The sequence below is a fragment of the Peromyscus leucopus genome, chromosome 9 (genome assembly GCF_004664715.2).
Source record: "Peromyscus leucopus breed LL Stock chromosome 9, UCI_PerLeu_2.1, whole genome shotgun sequence".
In the NCBI taxonomy this organism is placed as follows: Eukaryota; Metazoa; Chordata; class Mammalia; order Rodentia; family Cricetidae; genus Peromyscus; species Peromyscus leucopus.
In genome coordinates this window covers 90,123,790-90,136,338 of record NC_051070.1, presented here as the reverse complement: position 1 = coordinate 90,136,338, position 12,549 = coordinate 90,123,790, and the positions used below count along the sequence as shown (strand labels likewise).

The following is a 12,549-nucleotide window of genomic DNA, read 5'->3' as shown; positions in this document are numbered from 1 at the left end:
CTCACTACTTGTTCAACTCTCTCCATGATAGGAGGAAAATTCTCTAAGTGGGAAAGGGAGTGTTGCAATATCCCAGGCTCTGAACCAAGGTGTCAATTATATTGAAAGCACAAGGATGGGATCTACTGGTGGGCTGGCTGCATGCACTGAACAGTGACCTAACTCTGGAGAGGGAGAAAGGGAAGGAGGAAGGGAGGAAGGGAGGAGAGTGGAGAGAACACACATGAAGTAAGCCCATAAGGAAAAGATTGTGTAAAATTCCTTTGTATTTATTTCATAGTTTGTCATGATCATTGTGCATTAACGATGGCATGGTGCCCCAGACTGGGAATGTGAACTGGTTTCTCTGGGTTTGGCGGTGGCCTTGTTGGAAGAAGAGCAGTGGAGCCCGTGGAGAGCAGTTCACTGGGTGACACAGCTGTGGGGAGCGCAAAGCCCCGGCGGGGTTGGCTCCAAAACTCTCCTGCTTGGGACATCCTGTGCCCACCGTGCTTGTCATGGTGTGATTCCTCACTGTGCAAGTTACATGCAGATCACAGTGAAGATGATTTTTATAACACAATGATGCTTAGAGATGTGAGATTTGCCAAGGATGGAAAACGAAAACTGTAATGATAAAAAAGAAAGGCGATAGTGGGTACCTTTCAGTGGGCCCTGCCAAGGTGTGCCACTCAGCAAACATTCCTTGTGGGACAGTTAGTGCAAGAGGTTCATTGGGGCAGGGAGCATGTGGGAAAGGCAGAGAAAGAGAGAGAGAGAGAGAGAGAGAGAGAGAGAGAGAGAGAGAGAGAGAGAGAGAGAGGGAGAGAGAGAGAGAGAACAGGGAATAGGCAAGAAGCAAGAAAGACAAGAGAAACAAGAGAGAAATAAGAGTCAAGAGAGGAGCAGGAGAGCGAGCTGTTCCGGGCGGGCACTTTTAAAGGGTGCACACGTCACACAGCTGAAGCAGAAAGGCACCTGGCAACAGGTGATGATGTAACTGCTTCAGCAGCAGAGGCACGCTGCTGCCCTGATGGAAACTAACAAAAATAAAAGGAAGTTTGATGCATTATGGACCCATGAATTCTACCTGTGGAAAAACAGGCTGGTGATCAAAGAGAGCAATTATGTCCCTACATCCAAGGTTAGGCCTGAGTTCCTTGGTCGTGTAGCTTACAGAATCAATCACAGGCTTCAGTGTGCACCTTTAAAAACAAAGTTGTGAAAGGAAATTAAATGACCTATTGTGTGTAACGAAAAAAGAAAGATAGACGGTTGGCTAGAGCACTTGTTTAAGGTTTGTGGAGCAGATGTAGGACAGAAATTGGCTGCACTAAAACAGCAGACAGTGCCTGATAGCACAGAGGACCGACTGAAATATAATTAAGGTGACAATGTTATGGTAGGAACATGAGGACAAAGAGAGATATTTAACTACATGGGGGCTTCTAAGGAAAACATGTAACTTGTCATCATAATGTGATTTCTTCCTGTGTAAAGATGTTAATTTGTTTGTGAAAAAATATGTAGTTTGTGGTTGTGAGATGATTTTCTGCTTGCATAGAGATTTTTTTCTTGGTGGTATAAAAGGCTTAAGAGAAAAATAAAGACAGAGAGGATTAAGTTTTGCCCCCTCAGTGTGTTTAATAGTTGCCTACTCCCCATGTCTTCAGTTTCTCTGACCTGCTGAAGCTAGATTCTGGCAAGGGTTGTCATCTATTGTGACAACAAATAAGCCACCTTGGGCACAGGATTACAAATCCAGATCACTTTTATGTGGTTCACGTTGACAAACCACTCTATAAAGTGAAATGCTTGGCAATGACTAAGTACACATTGGAAAACGTACACATCAGGAAAACATTGCCATTAAAGGGTGTGTTATGGTCATACCTTAGTGATGCACACATGGTAGGCAGTATATGCCTGGAAAAACAATACTTATAAAAGTTCTCATGGAACTGCAAGTCCAGTTTGCTGAGAAAACCCCAGAGGTCCAGTGGTAAAGTTCACCGAGATGAGTACTCAAGATATACTCTCTCTTTGAGAGGTTTTCTCACGAGGTAAGAATTCTGGAAATTCTGCAGAAGAGACCCTACCAGCACCACTCCAATAGAAGGAAGGAAGGAAGTGGCCCAGTGAACTCTGGGACATGCTACTGTACATTGGAAATGGTCTAAGGCTCAGAATCCAAGTCTTATCTCCAACATGTTAATGGCTGTGTAGCTTTGAGTAGTTGATAGCTCTCTCCAAGTCTCAGTCTATCACTAAAATGGAAAATGTTATTGATAACTAAGTATAAAAGTATTCTATGTTCTAGAATAACACTCAGCATATCATTTGTTATAAAATCATCTTGACAACAGCAGCATTTTCATGGATTTGTGTCCATGTGTGTATACGCATGTATGTGCACAGTGCATGTGGAGGTTAAAGAGTCTCTTGCAGAAAGGAACCTAAGACTTTAAGAGTTAGGTTGGCTGACCAGCTATGGTAGTTTGAATGAGAAAGGCCCCTGCAGGCTCTTAGATTTGAATATTTGGTCACCAGGGAGTGGCACTATTTGAAAAGATTCAGGTGTGGCCTTGTTAGAGGATGTGTGTCACTGGGGGTAGGCTTTGAGGTTTCAAACAGCCCATTCCAAGCGCAGAGTCTCTTCTTGCTGCCTGTGGACTCAGATGTAGGAATCCCAGCTACATGCATAGCACCATGTCTGCTATACACCATCATGCTTCCCACCACAATCATAATGGACTAAACCCTTGAAAGTGTAAGCAAGCCCCCATCAAATGCCTTCTTCTATAGGGGTTGTCATGGTTATGGTATCTCTTCATGGTAGACCACTAAGACACCAGTGAACCTCCCGTCCCCACTTCCCAGCACTGGGATTGCAGGCATACAGCATTGAACCCAGACTGTTATGTGGAGCTAGGGATTCCACTCAAGTCTCCAGGAGTGTGTGGAGTCAGTTACTCAGCCCCCGACAGCAGCTTCTAGTTACATCACTCTCTATAACAGAACTCCAGTGTTCCTTGTCAGGTGACTGTTGACCCCTCTGCATCAGCCAAGGTGCTGTGCCTTCTATATTTCTCAGCTCAATAGCCCAGGCTAGTGCCTGTGCAGCCTTGGCTCATCCTGCAGGCTGCACTTACCTCGTAGTAGCTCTGGACAGCATTCATAAAGGCCTCATCAGCCACGATTTGGGTCTCCCCATTGAGGAAAGCCTGGAACCGGTCCTTGACAGTCTGCAGCTGCTGTTTGCTGATCTGCAGAGAGAGAAAGAGAGCCTTGAAGGCTTCATTGGAACAGGAACATGACTACTTTATGACAAGGTGCCCACCTATCAGAATGGGGACCTTTCTGATAAGTGAGTAAACTTTCTAAACTAGTATGGAACAGAGTTAGCACTAAAAATAATACAAGCCACAGTTAAATACATTGCTTTCAACCATGTGGGACTGCTTATACCACAGAAATCAGCAAGTGCTATCAAACAGGTATATATGTTTATTCCTAACTTTTAAAAAAGAGTTGGTTGTTGAAGCATTGCACTGGGAATGATGCTTGGTTATATTCAGAATTTGCTATTTTTTCCATCCCTTACTTTGATCTGTGCCCGTGGTTATTTATAGGCACAGAGCTTGTAAGATAGAAACTGTAGAGAATTGGGTCACATTTCTTCCCAGTTTCATGTTTAGGGATGCATCACTGGCTGGTGTTATTAGCCACATGGGACTATTTATACTGCAGAAATCAGCAAATACCACCAAGCAAACAGGCAAACTTGTTTATTTATTTATTTATAACTTTAAAGAAGAGTTAGCTGTTGGAACATTGCCTAGCGGATACTCCACCATGCATAACAGACACTTCACTGTGTGTAACGGACACTCCACCTACAGGTGCTTCTGGGGTCTGAATACCTTGCAGAATGCAGCATGCAGAGGCTTTGGAGACACTGCTGGTGTGAGTACACCCCTGAGCATACAATAGTGGCTCAAGGTTTGAGGAGCAAGGAGGCATATTTGGGCTGTAGGTATGTACAGCTCCCAACCCTCTCAGCCCCAGTCAGCTTGTTTCCAAGGAAAACAGCCCTGGGAGATCCAAGCTGCATCCTCCTGTGCTTGTGCCTACCTCGTCTCTCCGCCTTTCCCTCAAACATGACCAGCACCAGTATAAGAAGCACTCCAAAACCCAGCTAAGACTTCCTCACATGTGATTCAAAAGCAAACATTTGTCTTTACAACTCGTGGTTATGATTACATGCGTTAGATCCATTTTGCTATTTTTTTCTCTAAGGCTTCCCAAGGGCTGCATTAGTGACTTACATGTGACAAGCAGTCAATTAACATTGATTTAACTGAGTAAATAAAGCGCAGGAAAGATGCTATCTGCGGGTTACCTTGAAATAGCTTAGTTTCTGTTGACATTATGTAAAGTTAATAAACTACTCAAAGTTCAAGTTCCTGACTTCTAAAAAAGTAAATACTTTTAAAAAGTTACATTTCAAAATGAAGGATGAGACACTTCTGAGGACCACAGTTCTAATAGAAAAAGAACATTCCAGCAGCACCATGATGTCTGAGCACCAAGATACTGTGGAAGAACCACTTACATTCTGACTTGACCAGAGAGCTAAGCTTCTGTAGGCTGGGGCTGGGCTTAGGTAAATGCATTTGATGTCACTACCCATTTTTTTCCTTTGGAATACAGTAATCACTCTAACTGCTCATTGCCTCATGAGGTTACAGTTCTTCAGTGACATGAATCCCTTTCTGCAAATTAAGGTGTATTGTCCAAAAAGGGGACAGGGTAACTACAAATGATGTGTGTGTGTGTGTGTGTGTGTGTGTGTGTGTGTGTGTGTGTGTGTGGTGCTAGGGATAAAGCCTGTGCTTCTCGTGGTTTCATTTTCTTCTTGCACTCTAGGTAAGCATTCTACCCCAGAACTGTCTCTACAGCTCAGATGCTGCATCCGTAAACAGCATGGAGGCGAGTGTTCCTACCACAACAATGCTATTCATGCGAGGTGATGCCTTTGCCACTTAGGTTTAACCCACCACATAGCGGGAGCATAATCCAAGCAGGTTGCAAACAACAAACACGATTTTGTCTGTTAATTAAAGTGGTATTAAGTTTCTCTATGGAGTTCAAATGCCTTTTCCATTAGACTAGATACAAGCAGAAGATAATGCGTAAATCTCCAGGAGACTGAAACCTCACCTGATTTCTACTTGGGAAATAAAACAAGGAGTTTTTTGAATGTTCATGACTGGCCGCCAGGGAGCTCTGATTAAAGTTTGTAAGTTTTGAAGAACTGGGGGAATATGGAGGCAAGGGAAGATGAAAAGATTTAAATTTGATGAGATTCATGCTTGTTTGGTTTTTTTAAATTTCTTGTATGTGTTTGTAAGTATGCTTGTTCATATGTGTGTGGGTATGAGGAGGCCATAGGTCAACCTTAGGTATAGTTCTTCAGAAGCTATCCACCATATTTTTTGAAGCAGGTTTTCTCACTGGGACCAGAGGCTTGCAGAATAGGCTGGGCTGATTCGTCGGCAAGTGCCAGGGATTGGTCCTTTTTTGCCTCTCCTGTGCTAGGATTATAAGTGTGTACCTGTGTGTGTGGCTGAGACTTCAAGTGTCTACCTGTACGTGGGACAGGGATCACAGATATGTACCAGTCTGTACCTGTCCATAGGTGCTAGAATCACCGTGGGCTAGGATCACAGATATATACCTGTAGGTGGGCTAGAATCACAGATGTATACCTGTCTGTGGGTGCTGGGATCACAGATGTATACCTGTCCATGGGTGCTGGGATCACAGATGTATACCTGTCTGTGGGTGCTGGGATCACAGATGTGTATACCTGTCTGTGGGTGCTGGGATCACAGATGTATACCTGTCCATGGGTGCTGGGATCACAGATGTGTATACCTGTCCATGGGTGCTGGGATCACAGATGTATACCTGTCTGTGGGTGCTGGGATCACAGATGTGTATACCTGTCTGTGGGTGCTGGGATCACAGATGTGTACCTGTCCGTGGGTGCTGGGATCACAGATGAGTACCTGTCCATGGGTGCTGGGATCACAGATGTGTATACCTGTCTGTGGGTGCTGGGATCACAGATGAGTACCTGTCCATGGGTTCTGGGATCACAGATGTGTACCTGTCCATGGGTTCTGGGATCACAGATGTGTACCTGTCCATGGGTTCTGGGATCACAGATGTATACCTGTCCGTGGGTTCTGGGATCACAGACGTGTATACCTGTCTGTGGGTTCTGGGATCACAGATGTATACCTGTCTGTGGGTGCTGGGATCACAGATGTGTACCTGTCCATGGGTTCTGGGATCACAGATGTATACCTGTCCATGGGTGCTGGGATCACAGATGTATGTATACCTGTCCATGGGTGCTGGGATCACAGATGTGTACCTGTCCATGGGTTCTGGGATCACAGATGTATACCTGTCCATGGGTTCTGGGATCACAGATGTGTATACCTGTCTGTGGGTTCTGGGATCACAGATGTGTACCTGTCCATGGGTTCTGGGATCACAGATGTATACCTGTCCGTGGGTGCTGGGATCACAGATGTATACCTGTCCGTGGGTGCTGGGATCACAGATGTGTATACCTGTCTGTGGGTGCTGGGATCACAGATGTGTACCTGTCCATGGGTTCTGGGATCACAGATGTGTATACCTGTCCGTGGGTTCTGGGATCACAGATGTGTACCTGTCCGTGGGTGCTGGGATCACAGATGTGTACCTGTCCATGGGTGCTGGGATCACAGACCGGTATGTGGGCTGGGTTCAAGGTCATCCTCATGCTAAAGCAGCAGGCATTTTATAGACTGAGCCATCTCCCCCACCCTGAGGTTCATACTTGCTATGCTCTGGAAGATCTACAACTCAACATCAGCCACATTTGTAATTTAAAGTTTAAAACAATTCAAATGATCTTTAAAATGCTTTATTTAATCAATATGTCCTGAAACCACTTCAACATGTAATTGCAACAGGAACTTCTGATGAGATATTTCATTTGTGTAATGCCATATCTTAGAAATATACCACTCTTTCCTCTTCTAAGACATTACAGCTGAGTCATTGCAGGTGGCTGGGGCTGCCATGTTGAATGGTATAGCCTTAGAACATGGAAGGACTCACATCTTCATTTAACCTGTCCTGTTGTGACCCAGAATATTGCATAATGACTTTGTATGCCTCTGAGACTGAGCTGCTCTGTGCAGCCACAGGGGACCCACTCACAAGATGGCATTCTAGCATTAATCCCTCCAAAGAAGGTTAGGTGGAACTTATTCAAGACAGAATTCCTAGCCACTCAGGACAAACCAGGCCATTTCATGGACTTTATGTTTAGGATTCTTTTCAGGTCAGGTCAACCCTAGCTCTGTGAAATGTGGAAGGCATGCAACCTTGGGTAAGCTTTTAGTACTTAAGAGTAATAGAGACAAAATTAGGAGCACACACCATCTGAGTGATCAGAATTGATTGCTGACTAAAGCCAAATCCACTATCTGAATTTAAAGAAATAGGCATGAAGCTCATTTATATACAGACATTTACAAAGAGCCCAGGATGCACCCAGAGCTCCTCTGGGACCTAAGGGTTCACTAGTCAACATCCTTTGATCTCACTTGCCAAACCAAAGTACTGGGTGCTGTACCTTGATACCAAAGGTATCAAGGCATATCTTTAGGGACCTTCCATGTATATGGAAAAGGAAAAGCATAAAGAGCTAAGCCAAATTATGTTCTAGGATTTCAGAGGAGAGAAATTACAGATTATAAAAGTCTCAGGAGAAAAAGTGAGAAGGGACAGGTGCGTGTGTGCTTTTGAACATACACATTGTAAGTAGCCTATCATGTATACACTATTAATGATTTATTTGCTCTGAACTAACCTTTGCTCTAGATGTAATACAAACTTGAGGCTCATTGTCCCTGGTGTATGGAGTGCAAGATAAGAAGAAAAGCCTCAGTATCATAAATATCAGAGATAGAGACTGGTCACTGACCAGAGGAACAAGACTAAGGTTTGGGATGAAGCTGCTTTTGCTCTCCTTCTCTGCATGATTTGATGACTACTTATCACATTTAAATTCAATTCCTGTCAGTGCCAATTGGCTTCTGAAAGTCACTGGTATCATGGGCCCAATTCTGGCTTCAAAAAACCTTCAAGAGCATTAACCTCAGTTCATTTCAGAGAACAAACACCACAAAGCCACACTTCTCCGGGCACATTAAGCTCGCAGCTGCAGTGGAGCAAGGGCAGCTCTGGTAGCAGCACCTGAATTCTCCCATCACTTTCTTCCCATCCACACTTACCATTTCCTTTCTATAGAGAGCACTTAATCTGCAAACTCTCCAGCTTTGTCTCATTGGGCAGAGAGGAGCCTGTATTGACCTCAGTGTTTGCTTCTGTGTCATGGAGCCAAAGCTGATTGCATAGGACTGCAGTGAGGCTCCTCAGTGCAAAGGCTGCCGTGGGATGAGTGCTCAGCCTATGCTAGCTACTACAGATGGATTCTTACCATTGTGACTGACATAGTATTCCCTTGATAGGACCAGACTGAGAAATTATACATATCTACCAAATTTAGCCTATGTGCTCTTTCCCAGAGGACCCAGGAAGAGTTTCACTATCTTCTCGGGACTCTGAAGAAGTCACACATGGTACTACACTCAGAAGCAGGGGCATGGGTTGGAGTTCAGACCACATATTTAGTGTCAAAGGGACATAGGCTCATATTTTGGTGTTCCCACTTATTTCCAAGTTTGGAAAAACTGCATTTCTTAAGCCTTGGCTCCTTAGGTAAAAATGTGGGGATTATGTAAGACCTGTTTCCCCGGCTTGTTTGGAATATTGAAGGGGAATTTGGACTTGGCACACCACCTGGCACATTCAGTCAAGTGAATTAGAGGAGACAGTGATGAGTTAGTCCCAAGGTCCTGGCCGAGGCCACACTCTGCTCCTCCCCACACCACTCTGCTCAGCCACAGCAATTGTTGTCTTGCTGATGCCCAGGAGTCTGCAAGCCTTTGCTGTCTGAAACCCTTGTCTTTGTTATTCCCTGGTGAGGTCATCTCTCTGGTGGTCCCTATGGGTACTCTCTTCATCCAAACTCAGCCCATGCCTCTAGGAGAACCTTCCCTGAACAAGTGTCTAGCTAGTGTCCTTGGGTTAATGTTCATCACATCACATTGGTTCTGTGCATTTCTATCAAGTCTTTATCATTGTCAGTATTTATATTATCAAACATAAATTTGTTTGAATGGATCACAACATACATATATACAAAAACAAAATAGTAAATAGTAAATACAGGATACATATATTCTTACAAAATTTGCTTTCCAATGTATCAATTCTTTTTTTTTAATTTTATTTTACATTACTATTCAGTTCGACATAATAGCCACAGATTCCCTTGTTCTCTCCCTTCCTGCCCCTCCCCTTCCCCCCAGCCCACCCCCATTCCCACCTCCTCCAGATCAAGGTTTCCTCCGAGGACTGGGATCGACTTGATAGACTCAGTCCAGGCAGGTCCAGTCCCCTCCTCCCAGATTGAGCCAAGCGTCCCTGCATAAGTCCCAGGTTTCAAACAGCTATCTCATGCAGCAAGCCCAGGACCTGGTACCACTGCCTAGATGCCTCCCAAACAGATCAAGCCAATCAACTGTCTCACCTATTCAGAAGGCCTGATCCAGTTGGGGGCCCCTCAGCCTTTGGTTCATAGTTCATGTGTTTCCATTCATTTGGTTATTTGTCCCTGTGCTTTATCCAACCTTGGTTTCAACAATTCTCGATCATATAAACCCTCCTCTTTCTCACTAATTAGACTCCCAGCGCTCCACCCAAGGCCTAGCCATGGATGTCTGCATCCAGATTCCTCAGTCCTTGGATAGGGTTTCTGGCCCAACTATTAGGGTGTTTGGACATCCCATCACCAGAGTAGGTCAGTCCCGGCTGTCTCTCGGCCATTGCCAGCAGTCTTTTGTGGGGGTATCTTTGTGGATTTCTGTGGGCCTCTTTAGCTCTTTGTTTCTTCCTTTTCTCATGTGGTCTTCATTTACCATGGTCTCCTATTCCTTGTTCTCCCTCTCTTTTCTTGATCCAGCTGGGATCTCCTGCTCCCACAGGCTCTCTTTCCCTCGACCCTCGCCCTTCATTGTTCCCACTCATGTCCGGGCTGTTCATGTAGATCTCATCCATTTCTTTGTGTCTTTCTTGGGGTCCTGTTTTCCAGGTAGCCTCACTGGTGATGTGAGTAGCAGTCCAGTCATCCTTGTTCCACATCTAGCATCCTCCTATGAGTGAGTGCATACCAATTTACCAATTCTTATATCAAGACAAAACAGTGAGTGCCCAGATCTGAGAAACTCCTGCAGGACTCCAGAGTCATAGAAGGTCCTGTTAGATCACAGACATCCTAGAACCCCTCTCTGTGTCAGAAATCAGGCCACTCCTCCCCAGTGGACTTGGTTTCTTCCTCCTACTGGTCTCTATGTAGGCGGGACTTGTAAGCAATTTTTTCCCTTATCTCTGCTGCTTACAGTGGCTAGGCTCCCTAGTTCTGGAGAAAAGTGATTGCCCCCTTCCCAACTTCTTTCCCTCCTTCTTCCCCCTCCAGCTGCCATCATGCTGCTCACGGCAGCTCTCTCTCTCTCTTACTCAATGGCTCTCCTCTGGGGTTTTAAAGGGAAGCCTCTCTTTTCCTTTAAGGCTCTCTTATGTCTCTGATAATAGCCCAAGTAATTGCTCTCACACCTCAAGTCTGGATCATGGTGTGCCTTGTCACAAGCTCTCTCTCCTAATAGAGCTCATTTCTGAATAATAATTGGTCTTCACTTCCTTCTCTGCAAACCAACAGGACCTCCTTTTTCTTTCTAAAACCATTTGATTACGCTTGCGCACATGTGTGTGTGTGTGTGTGTGTGTGTGTGTGTGTGTAGGCACATGTTCCACAGTGTGCATGTGTTGGTTAGAAAGCAGCCTGTGGGAGTCATTCATCTCCTTCTACCATATGGGGCTGGGATAGAACTTGGGCTGTCACTTGGACAGCAGGTGCCTTTTCCTGTTGAGTCATCTCATCTCCGCCTTTTCTCTTTTATCAGAACACTCCCAAAGATGACGGACAGCCCGACTCCTGTCACCACCGGGTATTTTTACCAGCTTCTCCGTGTGAGGCTGGTGCAGTCACGCACAGCAGGTTTGGCCACGGGGACGGGAGGAGGAGCTTGTTCGCCATTATTGCTGAGTAGTGCTCCAATGTATGAATCTACTGCTATTCGTCCAGGTTCTATCTGATGGGCATTTAGCCTTCTGTATTCGATCATGATCTGCCTCCCACAAAAACACGTTTTGTAAGTATAACAGCCCATCCCCTATACTGATGTGCTTAGACTCTGGTACATAATTAGCTCTCAACAAATATAATTTGTTGAATAAATTTAACTTACTGAATGCTTCATATACACTAGGTTCTGGAGATTACTAAGGTGCAATCTTAGCTCTCAGGTCAGAGATCATATGTTCACTTGACTTCCTAACATCCAGTGTCATTGTCTGTTAAGATGAAAATTTTAGGTGTTCATAAAAATAGCTAGTCTATGACACTACCCCTCACTCATTGCTGCAAGGGATGAATTAGCTGGAGCAATTCAGGCTGAAGAGCTTACCCTGGTAGTGAGGAAGTGGAGAACTTGCAGGCTGACCAATTCTCTAGCTGCCCAGGCCCAGAACCAGGGTTATGTGTTGACCCATCCCAACATCCACCCCATCTGTGATCTGCTGGAGTGTGCAAAGGGGCCTGACCCACAGACCCAAAGCTGCAGGATTTCTGAAACAGAAGACAACAGGAAAAGCCCCAGTGAGGGCCCAGCATTGATAGTGTGGTAGAAACCAGAGGCCTCAAACCAGACCAGTGAGTCCTTGCAATGAACACTTGTAAGTAAAAATGGATGGACAACAGAGTTACTGCATGACTCACTGTGTCACGCTGCAGCTTCCATGACAAAATTTTAATTTTTCTCCTTTTTTTCTCCTAAGTTTTGTTTCATTGTGGGGGGAGATTTGCAGGGGGAGGGCAGATGTAGAAGGATGGGAATTAAATGGGATCCAGATGCATGATGTGAAAGACACATAGAATAAATAAAACGAAAAGGTTAAAAAACCCCAGCTAGTCTAAGAATCAGTTGGTGAACAGTTTCTGCCTGCGTAAAAGTTAACTGACCCGGTAGCCAGACTGAGTCCAGAGGATGACCTTGCACAAATGACCTGAAATGATTGGTCTAGGGGAGCCGACGATGGTAGCCTAACTGTAAACAAACCAACCTGCACAAGCCCTCACCAACAGCCTCCTGAAAACAGCAGCCACCTAACAGCATTTATCGTGTGCAGAAGGCGCGTGTGCATCAAGGGCAGACTGAGGACTGCAGAAAGCGCAGAGAGGAGAGGTCCTGTGCAGGGGAGTGCTGCGTGCTGCATGCTGCGTGCTGCGTGCTGCGGCTGTCTCGATGGAGCCACCCAGAC

General features: G+C 45.1%; 1 protein-coding gene across 1 annotated transcript in view; it reads right to left on the bottom strand.

Moving 5' to 3' along the window:
* Window positions 1-11,266, bottom strand: part of LOC114710370 (calcium-dependent secretion activator 1) — a 114,203-nt gene extending 102,937 nt beyond the window's left edge. The window contains exons 1-2 of the mRNA XM_037208289.1: window positions 11,188-11,266; window positions 3,132-3,274 (exon numbers count right to left, since the gene is read on the bottom strand). Coding sequence (XP_037064184.1) covers window positions 3,132-3,274; window positions 11,188-11,266 — 222 coding nt within the window. The remainder of the gene's footprint in view (window positions 1-3,131; window positions 3,275-11,187) is intronic.
* Between the last annotated feature and the right edge of the window lie 1,283 nt (window positions 11,267-12,549).